The 15,747-nt window shown below is 33.7% G+C and overlaps 2 protein-coding genes across 3 annotated transcripts; both read right to left on the reverse strand.

Moving 5' to 3' along the window:
* Nucleotides 1-940: 940 nt before the first annotated feature.
* On the reverse strand, nt 941-6,468 carry LOC108915061 (zinc finger protein 761-like). The gene is made up of 4 exons (XM_023456305.1): nt 6,437-6,468; nt 5,132-6,276; nt 1,141-1,238; nt 941-1,006 (listed from the first exon to the last, which is right to left on the reverse strand). Exons 1-4 carry the CDS (start codon nt 6,466-6,468, stop codon nt 941-943), a joined length of 1,341 nt encoding a protein of 446 aa, XP_023312073.1.
* An 850-nt stretch (nt 6,469-7,318) lies between these two features.
* LOC108915063 (zinc finger protein 64 homolog, isoforms 3 and 4-like) lies at nt 7,319-14,808 on the reverse strand. 2 transcript variants are annotated; one of them, XM_023456302.1, is made up of 4 exons: nt 14,576-14,808; nt 14,247-14,516; nt 13,891-14,189; nt 7,319-9,229 (listed from the first exon to the last, which is right to left on the reverse strand). In XM_023456302.1, the coding sequence occupies exons 1-4, from the start codon at nt 14,654-14,656 to the stop codon at nt 7,906-7,908; spliced, it is 1,974 nt and encodes a 657-aa protein (XP_023312070.1). In that variant the 5' UTR covers nt 14,657-14,808; the 3' UTR covers nt 7,319-7,905. The 2 variants fall into 2 exon arrangements, with proteins under 2 accessions (XP_023312070.1, XP_018576529.1); XM_018721013.1 differs by having other exon boundaries at nt 7,319-9,232.
* Between the last annotated feature and the right edge of the window lie 939 nt (nt 14,809-15,747).

A 15,747-nucleotide genomic window follows, 5' to 3' on the forward strand; every position in this document is an offset into this window, starting at 1 on the left:
TGTTTTCTGCCACCATACCACCGCGCCGTAAAGAATCCTGGGTCTTACTATCGACGTATACAACCAGTGTGACATCTTTGGTTTCAGTCCCCAGGTTTTCCCAATAAGGCGGCGGCATACACACAGTGTCTGCTTCGCCTTACTCACCACTTTTTCCAAGTGCGCATTCCAGGTAAGCTTATTATCCAGTATCACTCCTAGATATTTTACTTCCCTGGAAAATGTAATGCCCCTCTCCCCTATTATAGGTTCAGAGAGTCCAGTTAAATTTCTTCTCCTAGTGAAGGGTACTACGACCGTTTTGTCAGGGTTTACTGACAGTGCCTGCCCCTTACACCAGTCATCTATCCATTTCAAAGCCTCTTTCATGAGTTCTGAAACGATAATATTATGTTTCCCGACTATGAGAACGACCAAGTCATCCGCATAGCCTTGTGTATAAAACCCCTTTCGATTAAGGCCCTCCAGTGCGCCGTCCACCACTAATCCCCATAACAAGGGAGACAGTACGCCTCCCTGGGGGCAGCCCCGGCCTACCTTACACCTGGATGTCTCTCCCGAAAGGGTAGCTGTTACTGTCCGGTTTCTCAACATGGTATCTATCCAACGACACAAAGTGTCTTCAAGGCCCCTGTTGCGAACTGCCGAATTAATAGATTCGAAAGGTGTATTGTCAAATGCCCCTTCAATATCTAAAAAAGCTGCCAAAGCTAGATCTTTGTCGTCCATTGCCCTCTCTATCCTAGAGACTAGGCTATGAAGGGCTGTGTCGACTGATCTGCCTGCCTGATAGGCGTATTGGTACCTGTGCAGAGGATTTGCCCTCAATACCCCGTCCCTTATATGCCTGTCAACTATTCTCTCCAACGTTTTCAGGAGGAAAGATGTTAAACTTATCGGGCGATATGCCTTTGCCTGGGCATACGATGGACGCCCTGGTTTAGGAATAAACGCCACGTTCGTCGATCTCCATGCCAGCGGTATATAACCAAGTGCAATGCTGGCTCTGAAGACGTGAATTAAGACCGGAGCTAGACAGTCCACCCCCTGCTGTAGCAGTACAGGTAGGATTCCATCGGCTCCTGGTGATTTAAATGGGTCAAAAGAACTTATTGCCCATCTTATTCGTGACTGACTCACCACCGTCTTGGCAACCTCCCAGTTCTGTCGAGACCCGGTCGTTACCCTCTGCTGGTGATTCCAGTCATATTCATCTCCATGATTTAATAACCTGGAGCCTGGAAAGTGAGTATTTAGAAGTAATTCCAATGTCTCCCTTCCAGTTTTGGTATATTCCCCACTCGGTGCTTTGAGAGACCCGAGTTTCGTATGTCCGTTCTTAGAGAGAAGTCTCTGGAGTTTAGCACACTGTGGGACACTATCAATATCCTCACAGAACTTCCTCCATGAGTCTCTCTTCGCTTTTCTAATTTCTTTATTATACTCAGTGAGGGTTGCTCTATAAGCCTCCCACTCTCCTGTCCGCTTTGCTCTATTAAATAGTTTTCTTGTCTGTCCCCTCAACTGCGTGAGTTCCTTGCTCCACCAGGGTACGGTGTGCTTATCGGACCTCACTTTGATAGGACAGCTATATTCATATGATCTTGTGACGGCGTTTTGGAGTTCCTCCACAGCCCTCTCAAGATCATATGTGTTCCTTAATTTTGTACAGATTTCCCTAGTCCTGGCCTGTAACTCCGTTCTATAGGAGTCCCAGTCAGTTCTTTTTGGGTCTCTGCAGGTTCTTACTTGCGGATTATAATCCGTTATAATTTCAAAGTGGATATGTCTATGATCCGACATTGACGGCTCATTTGACACATGCCACCTTGCAATATTATTACATATCGGTCCCGATCCCACTGTTATATCGATTTCAAATAACATACTTTGGTGTGAAGTAACAGATAATAAACGAATTTATATTCCAAAACATTTTAGATTACAAATATTTAACAGATTACATAAAATTTCACATAAGGAAGATTTGAACACATACATATAGACATAGTAGGACCACTTCCACCTTCAGAACATTGTAGTTACATACTCACAGTAGTAGAAAGATTTACTAGATGGCCTGAAGTGTATCCATTGTCCAATATTTCAGCAGAAACAATAGCTAAAACATTATTTTTTCAATATATGTGTAGATTTGGTATACCATATACCGTAACCACAGATCAAGGTAGACAATTCAAATCAGCTTTATTTACAGAATTTACGAAATACATAGGTACTCATAAAATCCACACAACAAGCTATCATCCACAAAGTAATGGGATGGTAGAAAGATTTCATAGAACATTAAAAACTGCGTTGATAACAAAAACTAATAATAATAATCGTTGGAAAAATGAATTACCAATTATTTTATTAGATATACGAGCTGCTATTAAGAGTGATTTAGATTGTTCATCTGCAGAATTAGTATATGGACAACCATTACGCCTCCCTGGAGAATTTTTTACTGAATCCCATAATACCATTGACAATTCTTCTTTATTAGTTGGTTTACGAGAAACATTTGCTAACCTTAGACCAACGACAAGCAAACATCACACTAAAGACAAACCATTTGTTACATCGAATTTAGATACTTACATGTGATTACATTTTTATAAAATCTGAAAATAGAAAGTCTTGTTTGTCACCCATCTTTGAAGGTCCTTACAAGGTTTTAAAGCGTTATCAAAAACCAATAAATACTTTAAAAAATGGTAGAGAGTTAACTGTTAGCATTGATAGATAGCCCAGTCATTATAGATATGAAAGAGCCTGTTTCGGGAAAAAAATACTATTAGAAGTTTCTCTGCGGAATATTGTTCGGAAACCTGCTATAAATAAAATATCAAAAAATCAACTCGAGGCTAGTTGGGAAACTGTTTTAACAGTGGTCAAAGTTATGGAAAAGTGTTTTTTTGACTCACGTAAAAAAGCTATTATTCATAGCGAAAAAAAGTTTATACAAAAAAAGGTAGGTATTAAATAAGCCTATAAAAAGAAAAAAAGTCCGATTAAATTCCGATAATTTGTTTATGCACAAGAGCTCAAAAATGGTCGAAAATTATCGTTTTTTTCAATTGCTAATAATTAATGCAATTTTCATCGCAGACACTTGTAATTCAGGATTTTTGAGGCTTTTTACACGCTTAATAAGTGGTAAAATTTTCAGCTCGAAAGCTTTATTGGTTTGGCGTTGGCAGAATTTGTTATCTAAGAAGATGCTATTTTCAATTCATTTTTCCCAAGCTCACAGGCGTTGTAGGGTTTTGATCATTAGTTGTTTTTGTACCTAAATAGTTGTATTGACAGGCATTTACCGATAATTTAGTTTTTCAAATTTAATTTGTTTAAAATTGACTTTGAAAAAATGTTAACATTTATTAAATTGTTAAGATAGGTAATTATTATAAAATAAAATAGTAACCTCTTTCCTTTAGTCCTCTTTCCTTTGGAATTTGAAAAAAAAATCGTTGTAAGGTGATTAGAAGCTGAGATAATTTTTTTTATTTATTTAATCGCAGTGACATTAATTATTAATATTAAGAGCCGAAATTTGGAGAGAGTATACATTAAGAACTATATTTTCATGTCCTACATTAACATTAAGGTAAATTCAACTATTTAATTTCGAAAAAGAAGATAGCGGCGATGCGTTCTATTACTTGGTCTAGCGAACGAGTGGGGAAGGCGAGGCTTAGCATGCGCGCTTAACGATGTAATAAATATTAACATTTCTTCAAAGTCATTTTTAAACAAATTAAATTTGAAAAATTAAATTATCAGTAAATGCATATGTCAATACAACTATTTAGGTACAAAAACAACTAATGATCGAAACCCTACAACACCTGTTAGATTGGAAAAAATGAATTGAAAATAGCATCTTCTTAGATAACAAATTCCGCCCACGCCAAGCTAATGAAGTTTTTGGACTGAAATTTTTATCACTTATTAAGGGTGCAAAAAGCTTCAAAAATCCTGAATTACAAGTGTCTGCGAAGAAAATTGCATTAATTATTAGCAATTGAAAAAAGCGGGCAATTTCGACCATTTTTGAGCTCTTGCGCATAAACAAATTATCGGAATTTAATCGGACTTGTCTTATTTTACAGATTTATTTAATACCTACCTTTTTTGTATAAACCTTTTTTCCTTTATGAATAACAGTTTTTTTACGCCGAGTCGAAAAAACACTTTTCCATAATTTTGACCATTGTTTTAACAAAGTTTCCCAACTAGTCTCGAGTTGATTTTTTGATATTTTGTTTATAACACATTTCTGAACAATATTCCGCAGAGAAACTTCTAATAGTATTTTTTCCCGAAAAAAAGCTATAATGATTGGCCTAAGAGTCAAACCAGCATTCATATTAGCAGATAATATAGAAAACACTAACAAAAATGTTAAAATTAAAGAAAGCAACAAAAAAAGAGTGTCTTTTGCAATAAATATTACAAGTAACTAGGTACTATTATTTTTTTATTGAAAGAGGGGGTATATGTAGTGGCAGTTTCATCCACATACTTCAAGATCTACGTCTAGAAGTCTTAAGAAATAGATCAGGACGGCGCGTATATTTTGGTAGTTAAGAAAATGTTATAAATAAATATATGTATAAAAATATATATCTGTGAATACATGTTACATATACAAAAAGCCATTTAACATTAAACTGTATTTCTACAAAATAAACCTTAAAGAAGGTATTATTATTTAATTTGAAGCGACTACATTATAACAAGAAAAAATAGTAAGACCCCCACAATTTGTAATTCCTTTTTGAGTAAAACAAGCTTTTATCAGTAAAAAGGATTTTATAAAAATTTCCTATTGAATAAAATGGCAGATCATTTGCAGAGCCAAATGTAATATTTGTACCTACATTTTTTTTCGAGTATTCTGTTCAGCACTCCTGAATCCTGTCATCTCTGTTGAGCTACTATGCTCCTTGTGTAGTGTACAAGACCTTCTTGTGAGTATTTATGACACTTCTATGTCTCTGATTTGGAAATGTTTTGATAATTTATCAAATGCAAATTGAAGCACTTGCTATTTTTGATTTCGTAAGATCGTGATTTAACTGATGGGTCTTAAGACTGTCCTTATATTTGGTCTTAAACTTACAGCAATTGCACTTGTATGTTGACACTTCTGAAGGGCCTGCGTGTTGCAACCGGTGTCGCGCGAGACTCGCCTTATATTTGCTCAAAAAGCCACACAAATCACACTTGTACATTGGCACTCCTGAATGTTTCAACTGGTGGACATTAAAGTGATTCTTCTTGTTGGTCTTATAATCACATGAATCACATTTGTATATTTGTATGGGCGAGGAGTCTTTGTGTGCTACCTGGTGGCACACAAAATCTTTCTTGATTTTGGTTTTGTAATCACAACTATCACATCTGTAAATTTCTGGAGAGTCCGTGTGCCTTAAGCGGTGGGTGTTAAGATTGCCCTTATATTTAGACTTATAATCACACAAATCACACACATACCACTCTACCTCTGAAGGGTTTTCATGTCTCAATTTGTGAGGCTCCAGTCTGATTTTAGTTTTAGTCATGAAATCACACACATCACACCTGTACAACTGTACGTTTGACTGGTGATGGAACAGATGGAGATAAAACGCCTTCCTATTTTTTGATATATAATCACAGGAATCACAGGTATAAATTCGCGTTTTTGATGGGGTCGTGTGTTTCAACAGGTGGGCCTCAAGATTTTCTTTGCATTTGCTAGTAAAGCCACACAAGTGACATGCGTAGAAAAGTGGCTTTGAAGGATCAGCATGTCTTCTCAATTGATGACGGTAGAGACTGTCTTTATATTTGGACTTAAAATCACACATATCACACTGGTACATTGGTACCTGTGAAATATCGGCGTGTTTTAACTGGTGCAACTTGAGATTGCTTTTATATTTAGTTTTATAATCACACAAATCACACGTGTACATGCACACTTTCGAATGTCTCAACTGATGGATCTGAAGTTTGTACTTAGTTTTGATTGTTTCATCACACAAATTACACTTGTACATTTCCACTTTTGAATTATTCGAGTGTTTCTCCTGATGATGCTTAAGGTTGTTCTTATGCTTGAACCTAAAATCACACAAATGACATATGTACACACAACTATTTGTATCTTTATAAATAGCATCCTTCTCGAGTTTTTCAAAGAATCTCTCAGGTGCTCGCTTGTTTTCTTCTGTTTCGGAAATATTTTCGGGTTTTAATCCTTGGGATGAAATATCCGATGGTCTGCAATTAAAAAATATTATGTCCGATGAGTATGGCTGAATCAAATTTTGTATGCAAGGTATCCCACGTAAAGCGGTTGACACCATTCTCTTTCTCAGACAGTCATTGTCTGAACATTGAATGGTGGAAATTGGTGTGACTAACATTGCATAGAAAGTACTTTTTGTCAGTTCTACTTCTTGCTATGCGCATCTCAGGGATAAGAAAAGTAAATTTATTATGTGAAGAGTGATTTGGTGCAACTTTTATTTAATATATTTTTTTGTATTATTAATATAAAAAGAGTCCGTCTTACGTGAGGCATATCCTGTGCAACGACTAGTAATGTGCCCACCTATAATCATTCAAAATGAAATCAGAAATGTTTTCTGTAAATATTTATAATAACTTTCAGTAATCTCTGCATATGCAAATTAAAAAATAGTTATTAGTTATAACCCCAGAAATGGGGTTTCCATTTTTGGCCATCTACCAACCTACTGACATATCGTAAAGTGTAAAACTATTGGTCAAAATGGGTTGAACGTCAATCCCCGATGAAAAAAGCAACCACGCTTTCTTATTCCATATATATCATCTGTGGCTTAATTTTGTAGTTGTTTTATGTTGTTTTGGATTAATTTAAGAAGTCTAGCACCGATTCCGCTGATAAACAAATAAGGATAAAAGGTGAAAACATAATGTTTTGTTTAGAGTTTTGTATCTTTTTAATAACACTTGTTTCAATTTTCCTAAATGTCTGTCTACTTTTATGTTCATGCCATCGCTGGGTGCAATTGTTTACTTGGAATATGTATATTGACTGTAGTATATTTCACCTAAACTAGTTCAATGTCAAAGGTCATTGACAGATTCACAAATTAAACACAGTGCTTTGAAAAAAGTAAGTAATAAATCCTTTTTAATAAAAATTTGAAATTATTTTAAACAAAAAAAAACAGAAAACAAAATTTAAAACCTAGCAAATTCGTATTGTTATTTATTTTTCTATTAAGAACACTATAAAACAAAAATAATCAATTTAAAACATACATTAATTTTACTTATAATTAATAACATATGCTTATCTACATACATATCCACATTAATACATATTTAATGAATTATGCAAGTCATTTTATAAAAACATTAAAAATGTATTTAATATTCGGGACTTCACATTCATATAAAATATAAGATGACTTTAAAATAACAAAAGCAGTAGTAACTGGCAACACTGACACAACTTCAGTCGAAGTTCTGTCCTACGGCAGGATACACAAGAGTGCTTGTTAAAAAAAGAATTATAGCTCACCTATTTATTTCATTAAAAAAAATAATCTCAAATTACACTATATGTATTAACCACTAAAAATATGTTCCTACCACAGAATTTAATTATCTTCGGTAATTTTTCCAAGATATTTATCTCCCTAATCACCGTGTAGATTCATATTTGTATGCTGTTGCAACTGGTGGATCTTATATCCTTATATTTTGATTAAAAATCACACAAATCGCATGTGCATATTCGCACTTTTGTAGTGACCACATGTTTAACTAATGGATCTTAAGATGTTTCTTATATTGGTCATAAAATCACGTATCTCAAGAGTACATTCCCAATATTCAAGGGTCGGCGTGTTGCGACTAATATGTCTTAAGATTGTTCTTATATTTGCTTTCAAAATCATACAAATCGAATTTGTATATCCTCACTTTTGAAGGGTCGGCGTGTCTAAACTGATGAGACTTAAAACTGTCCTCATATTTGGTTGCGAAATCACACAAATCACAATTGTACAAATGCACTTCCGAAGGATCCGCGTGTTTCAACTGATGGCGGGAAATAGTGTTCTTATACTTGGACTTAAAATCGCACAAATCGCATGTGTACATTTGCACTTTTGAAGGATCTGCGTGTTTCAACTGGTGAGACTTAAGACCGTTCTTATATTTGGTCCTATAATCACACGAATCGCACTTGTACATTTCCACTTCTGAAGGGTCCGCGTGTTTCAACTGGTGAGACTTAAAACCGTTCTTATATTTGGTCCTATAATCACACAAATCGCACTTGTACATACACACATCTGAAGGATCGGCGTGTTTCAACTGATGACGGCCAAGAGTGCTTTTATACACGGTCTTAAAATCGCATAAATCACACGTGTACATCGACACTTTTGACGAGTCTTTGTGTTTTAATTGATGGGGCCTAAGTTTGTCCTTATATTTAGTTTTAAAATCACACAAATTACATTTGTACATTTTCACTTTTAAAGGGTCCGCATGTTTCAACTGGTGGCGGGAAATAGTGTTCTTATACTTGGACTTAAAATCGCACAAATTGCATGTGTACATTTGCACTTCTGAAGGGTTGGCATGCTTCAACTGATGACGAGAAATAGTATCCTTATAATTGGACTCAAAATCACACAAATCACACTTGTACATTGGCAATTTTAAAGGGTCTGCGTGTTTCAACTGGTGTGGTTTAAGTTTATACTTATATTTGGTTGTAAAATCACACAAATCACACGTGTACATTTGCACTACTGAGGAGTCTGCGTGGCTTAACTGGTGCGACCTAAGGCTGGTCCTATATTTGCTTTTGAAATTACACAAATAACATTTGTACATACGCACTTCCGAAGGATCCGCATGTTTCAATTGGTGGGGCCTAAGTCTGTACTTATTTATGGTAGTAAAGTCACACAAGTCACACTTGTACATTTCCGCTTTTGAAGGATCTGCATGTTTCATCTGGTGGAGCTTAAGATTGTTTTTATATTTAGACTTATAATCACACAAATCACACATGTACAGTCGAGCTTCTAAGTGCATGCCCGTGTTCTTTAAAATTATTTTCCGCCCGAGTTTCTTTAAGCGTTTCGCAGGCACTCGCTGGTTTTCTGTTGTTTCAGGGATTTCTTCAAGTTCTAATTTTTGGGATGAAATATTCCAAGGTCCACTACTGAAAAAATATCTTATAGGTGTGATTGATCGAAATTTTGTCTATGGGTAGTAATGGGCCCACTTACATTTAAAAATTTAAATTATAAATGTTTTATTTATTTTATTTATGTCAAACAATATGGTCTAAAAATAAGCCATCTTAGTAAGGTCCACAGACCCAACCAAAAGCAAGTTTCAGAATAAGGACCCTCTACTTTGGTCAAGAATTTTAAGTTACTGGTTTTATATGGCTGACAGTCTATGCAGGGTGTTTTTTAAATTGGGTTTTTCATTTTATTCCAACCTAGAACTCAACAAAGCAAATTTTTCAATTTCTTCCATTTGAAATAATTCTTTGGAAGTAGTTATCACAGTAACTAGATTATTATAGTGTGTAGTGATAATATGGGTTTTAAAAAATACACTACAGAATTTAGTGTTTAAAATGGCGCACATTTATGGTAGTGATCAATTAATGGATGGTATTAGTATAAGGGAAGTGTCGTCAAAATGTTGCCATAGCATCGTTATTGCATGCAGACTGATTTCATCAGCGATATCATCTCGTCGATCATAAGTTTCTTTATGTTGTTCGAAGGGCTTGAGGCACGGGACACATACACGAAAATTGTGGTGGACAAGCTAGGAAATCTTGGCCACCTAAAATGCTGCAGGCGGAAGATATTTTAGATATCGTTAAAGAAGATCCAACTAGTACCAGACATATTGCACATCGAGTCAAATATACTACCTCGTGAAAATCAACTATATATCAAGTGCAGCAAGTTCAAGTTTTAATGTCTGAAGACAGTCCCAAAAGTATACAATTGTTCGAATGTTTTTTTCAGCAAAACAGTTCTACTAATGCATAGAAGGAAATGGGAGACAATTTCAGTATCTACTGTAGTATTTCGAGTTTGCACATTTATTTAATTGTGCAGCTGTTTTGTTTTGTATGTCTCCGAGTCTGTTTCCTAATATTTTTCTGTTTTTATCACTTTTTTTAAGAATTCATGTCCATCAAACAATTCAGTCCATTCAACAATAGTTTATTTTAGTAATGGTAGTGTAGTAGTTTACAAAATCTAAAATTAGTTAATAATAGATAATTAATTACCATAATCTGTTTATTTTGATTTACTTTTTTAAATGTTAGTTTACAACAAACTGAAACTTAAATGCAAATACTGTTGGTAGCGAAATGTATTCAGCTCATTCAATGGTAAGGTGGAAAATGGTACATGCTACCGAATTTCAAGAAGTATACCTTTTTTTGCAGTATCCTTTAGAGCAGGGGTTCTCAAACTGCGGTACGCAAAAATTTTTAGGAGGTACGCGGGGCAGGTTAATGAAAAACGAAACCATTTTTATTTCTTTCCATTTCGTAATCACACAAGATTATAATTTAATAATGGAATCTAATTGAATACTTGTGTGGTACTTCTCATTAATTTTTTGTAATGCGTTTCAAATCTTTGAAATAGATTGAGAACCCCTGCTTTAGAGTTTACAGAACAGTTTAGAAATGTAATAAATTTTGATTTTTAAGAAATTTTTTTCTTCGAGTGTACCACTTCAAGTTCCTGCAACCGTCTCCACATTATTCTTAACGCACAGTTGATGAATGAATTTAATTTTGACATTTTTATCTTCAGCCGATTTAAAGATAATTAAGGATATAATTAAGGATAACCATTTGGAAAGTAACAATTTCAACACACTGTATCTCGAAAACAGGGCATCTAAGAAAAAAACGTCACATGAACTACTCACATTATTTTCCCATGAGGAACTTGCACACAAGTTTTTTTGAAACATGAACCGGACACCCTGTATATATATTTCCTTTTTTCTTTTTTCTTATGGGCGCCGTATTTAATTTTAAGCTAAACAAATAGATCGTTTTTTTGGCTTTTCAATGATAAAATATAAGAATGAAACCATTTCAAAAACAATCTAGAAAATCAATATTTTAGTAGGTATTTTTAATATATTGTTATAAAAGCTTATCATTAATGTCATGGCGTTGAGTGAAAAAATTACGCTTTGCGTTATTCCAAAGAAGAAAAATGTGATATGCTTTGGCTTTAAACAGTTATATTGGAAATTATCCCGAAAGAACCGCCAAATGAAATACATTTTTCTAAATTTATTACAAATTTGAGAATATTTGAAAGTTTTGAAAAGCTACAAGCTAAGAACTATGATATAGTTAATAGTAACTAGGTAAATCAAATAATAAATTATTTCAACAACAATCCAATCATCAACACCACTATGTAATAAATAAATAAATATTATTCTACTAAATGCTGTACATTTTTGTGGCTATGCAAGATAGGCACCTTTGTGAAATATTATTTGTCACTCGCCAAATGGTAGGTATTCCTAATAATATTTGCAAATACTTGTCGAGCTCTTTCTTCCAGAATTTCCACAGTTGCTTTTTTATTATTTTTAGTCAGGCTCTACAACATATCACATGTTTCTTGATTGGAATAATGCAAAGCATAATTTTTCCACTCAACCCCCATGAGGCAATTCTATAATAGTTTCGAAAAATTATGCGAGGTTGCCAGATTTAATAGAAATATTAAAATATTGATTTTTGAGGTTGTTTTTGAAGTTTTTTCATACTTATATCATGGAATAAAAAGGAAGATATTTTTTCTATCGAAAATACGAACCGAAATCAAATCTNCGTAATCAAGATATAACTGGCATCTTCTAAATACTGCATGGGTCGGATTCATTACAAAATTGGGGGGTATTTCACGACAAGCACATATAATTCTTTGCCTAAGAATCTCTTCATTTTCTGGCCGTGTTAAATAAACATGATCTTGAATATAACCCCATTTGACAAAAAAAAGTCCACTATCGCTTTCCAAAAAAATAATATTAAATACGCTTCAATAGGCTCCCTTTATAGTGTATTTAGACCCTCGTCATATAATTTTTTGTTTTTTTAAAATCAGACTATAAATGACGGAGTTAGGCTTGGAGCGTTTTCTAGGAGACAACCTGTATGATATTTTCGAGATTTTAGTAAATTTGAAAATTAACTTTTACTCACTGTTACTTTCCACCTGAGTGAAAAATTGTCACTTTCATTCCAGATGAAAAGTAAAACTCTTCATCAATATTTTATTATTTTGTTGCCTTCATTCAAAAGGAGAAAAGGAACCTAATGACTCTATTAAACTAATTACATTGTGTCAAATTGTTCTTTAAAAACAACAAATATTCATAACTGTTCCCATAATTTTAACTTGTCTTTAAATTCTCATACCTATATCACAAGGTATTAAAGCTAATATGAACTCAATTAAAATTAATAGTAAATTAAGTTACATTAGAAAAAAAACAGCAACAATGGGATGTTTGCCACCTTTCAGGTATTAGCATAAAATGGTATAATTAATGACAAAAAGCATGATTACTGAACTGTATTTTTTAATTTTCGAAAGAAATTATTCTACTAGGACTGAATTAATTTTGAGGGATTTACAGTAGAGGGAGTAACTTATGCTATAAGGCATCGGACACTTCTGTAACTATATTCATGTCAAAGCTCTGTCATTAAGATTTATTTTTTATTATGCTTTGTTATTTATTATCACATAACAGTTTCCAAATGTTTAAATGCACTCAGTATGATTCAAAAGCAAGGAAATTGGGTGCCATATAAATTGAAGCCGAGACATGTTGAACGGCTATTTTCCACATGTGAACAATGACTTCAAAGGCAAAAAAGAAAGGATTATTTGCATCGTTTTACCACTGGCAATGAAAAAGGGATACGCACAGATAATAGTGAGGTTTGCCTGATCATATAAGACCATGGTAAATAATTCACATTAACCTAATCATTTTGTAAACACTTTCTAAAAGTATTTTGTTTTATATACAATTTTGTTCTATTTAATAACCAGTTATTAATTCGATTTGCTAGGAGGCCGTCTGAAAAAGCATTTCCTTAATAAAAAAAATAGTAAGATCTTTCTATCGTGGCTATTTTTACGTGTCAGTTTTAGTCGAGGGTGATGTTAAAACAACAAGAATACAAAGATATTCTTTCAAAGATTTTTGTGACCTTTTTACCGAACCACTTTTATGTAAAAACAATTGTTTTATTAGAAAATAAAAAAAATACGTACTACCAGAAATATGTATGTAGCCGAAAACTTAAAGCCTCTACAGAATGAAGCAGTAAGTACTCGAGACAGATGACGTAATTTCAATAAGAACTGAACTCAACTGATACTTATCTATAAAAAACTATATTCTAAGCCATAATAATGTAACTAAAATTAAAAGGTTTAATTAAATTTTCCTAAGCACCTTGCTACGCGAAAATATATACTTATTTTAAATTTTGTCTTATTATATATTTATTTCCATATTCTGTTTTGATACATAGCAACAGCCAAAACGAAGTGTGAAATATTATATAAAAATTATTTTCCACTACAAGACAGAAAAGCTAAATAATCAACTAACTTTGCCCCCATTAAGTATAATTGCTGTTTAGTAGTACCTTACATGAGTATTACCTTACGAGTTATATTTTCTTGCAAAATTTTTTACTTTTAAATTTTCATAGGTGGGCCCATTCCACAATAATTGAATTATCAGTTTAAAAATGCCACCTTTGGACAGTTTTGAATGGCTTACCTCTCATCTTCCAATTTTATTTCCTCAAGCTCGATTTTATTCAATTTCACATCTTCACATATCGGTATGGTAGGATAAACTTCAAGCAATTCTTCTTCCTGCTCCATTCGTTCAGATTTTATTTCAATCTCAGTTTTTATGTATATTGATGGAGTTATCTGAGGCTGACCCTCAGAGATAGCTTTATAACTGTCGACTTTTTCCTCTACCTCTAAATGGTTCTTTATAAAACTGCTGCGAGTACCATGAGAACCAGTACATTGTCTACAAAGATCGGGATCTTCGACTACACTGGGGTTCTACAAAATGCAATTATTAATAGTTTGTTCAGAATAGAAGAGTAGCACAAGTCTTACCATGTCTGTTCCTTCTTCAAAATGTTCATCCCTTATGATCCCGAGACATAGCTTACAATGCTGCTCCCTTCGTTCAGATTTTATTTCATTCTCCTCAGTTTTTATGTATAAATCTATTGATGGAGTTATCTGAGGCTGACCCTCAGAGACAGCTTTATAACTGCCAACTGTTTGCTCTACCTCTAAATGGTTCTTTATAAAACTGCTGTGGGTACCACGAGAACCAGTACATTGTCTACAAAGATCGGGATCTTCGACTACACTGGGGTTCTACAAAACGCAATTATGAAAATAGTTTGTTCAGAATAGAAAAGTAGCACAAGTCTTACCATGTCTTTTACTTCTTCAAAATATTCATCCCTTATGAGCCCGAGACATAGCTTACAATGCTGCTCCCCAAAATTATTCATTTATAGTTTATTTTAAATTATAACACAAAAATTACAAATAGTAAGTTTTCCTTTGAACTGGATATCTCACTTTCTCGTTCTTAATTATATTAAGTTAAATAATAAAAAATTAAAGTAAATTGTTTTCTACGAGTTAAATGATAAATGTCAAATTTATGTCCATTCGACCCACAGACCTTAGAAACTCAGCGTAGACTACAGACATTGGCCTTATCCTTAGAATTATTAAAGTACGTATTATACTTAACCTAACCTGATACATAAACTGCTTTTTTCGTGTATACTATTATGCGGAGTTCACAGAATTTTGATTGTTGCGTGATGCATCTAATCCAACCAATCATCGAGCTGTACTCCCCTCGTACCCCATTTTTCCGTCGGGCCGTACTTCCGCTTGAAGTTAAAATTATTTTAATTACATTTATGTGTAACGGCTACATTTTTCGAAAGTAAGGTTAAATTAAAAATATTAAACAAGTATTATTGAACTTATACTTTTTAATATTTTGATGATATGACCTACAAATACTTTATAAAAATAGTTTAGTCTAGAAGACATAAATTTTCAGCTTCCATAAAAATGTCTAGTTATTAATTCTACACTTTTAGGATCAAGTATTGGGTACAGCACATAAAAAATAATTATCCAAACAAAATTACTAAAACACACTATTATTTATAATTATGTATTCGTTTATATTTTTTTATTGACATTTTTGAAAAACTGTTGATACATTTGTACAGTTTGTTTGAACTAGTCATCTTATTGTTATTAATTTAATTAACTAAATGTTACCTTTATACATTTAGGACTATAGCACGCTCGATATCGATTACATTTTTAATTGTCGCTCTACAGTTGAAAAATTGGTGGTGGGGATCTATAGCGCGCCACAGTCACAGTCCTGTGAACTCAGCATTAGTTTACAAACTGCCCAGTGCCCAATAAAGCAGAGTTTAGATCCGTTTAGATCTATTCTATTTGGAAAGAAACTACAATCGGTCTTCTGCTTCTTCTCATTAATCCACTAAACAACAAATTCGGGAAAACAGACAGCCAAGAGATGGCGCTGTTGTTTATGTTCGAATAA

This window comes from Anoplophora glabripennis, unplaced genomic scaffold (assembly GCF_000390285.2).
Source record: "Anoplophora glabripennis isolate ALB-LARVAE unplaced genomic scaffold, Agla_2.0 scaffold1352, whole genome shotgun sequence".
Lineage (NCBI taxonomy): Eukaryota > Metazoa > Arthropoda > Insecta > Coleoptera > Cerambycidae > Anoplophora > Anoplophora glabripennis.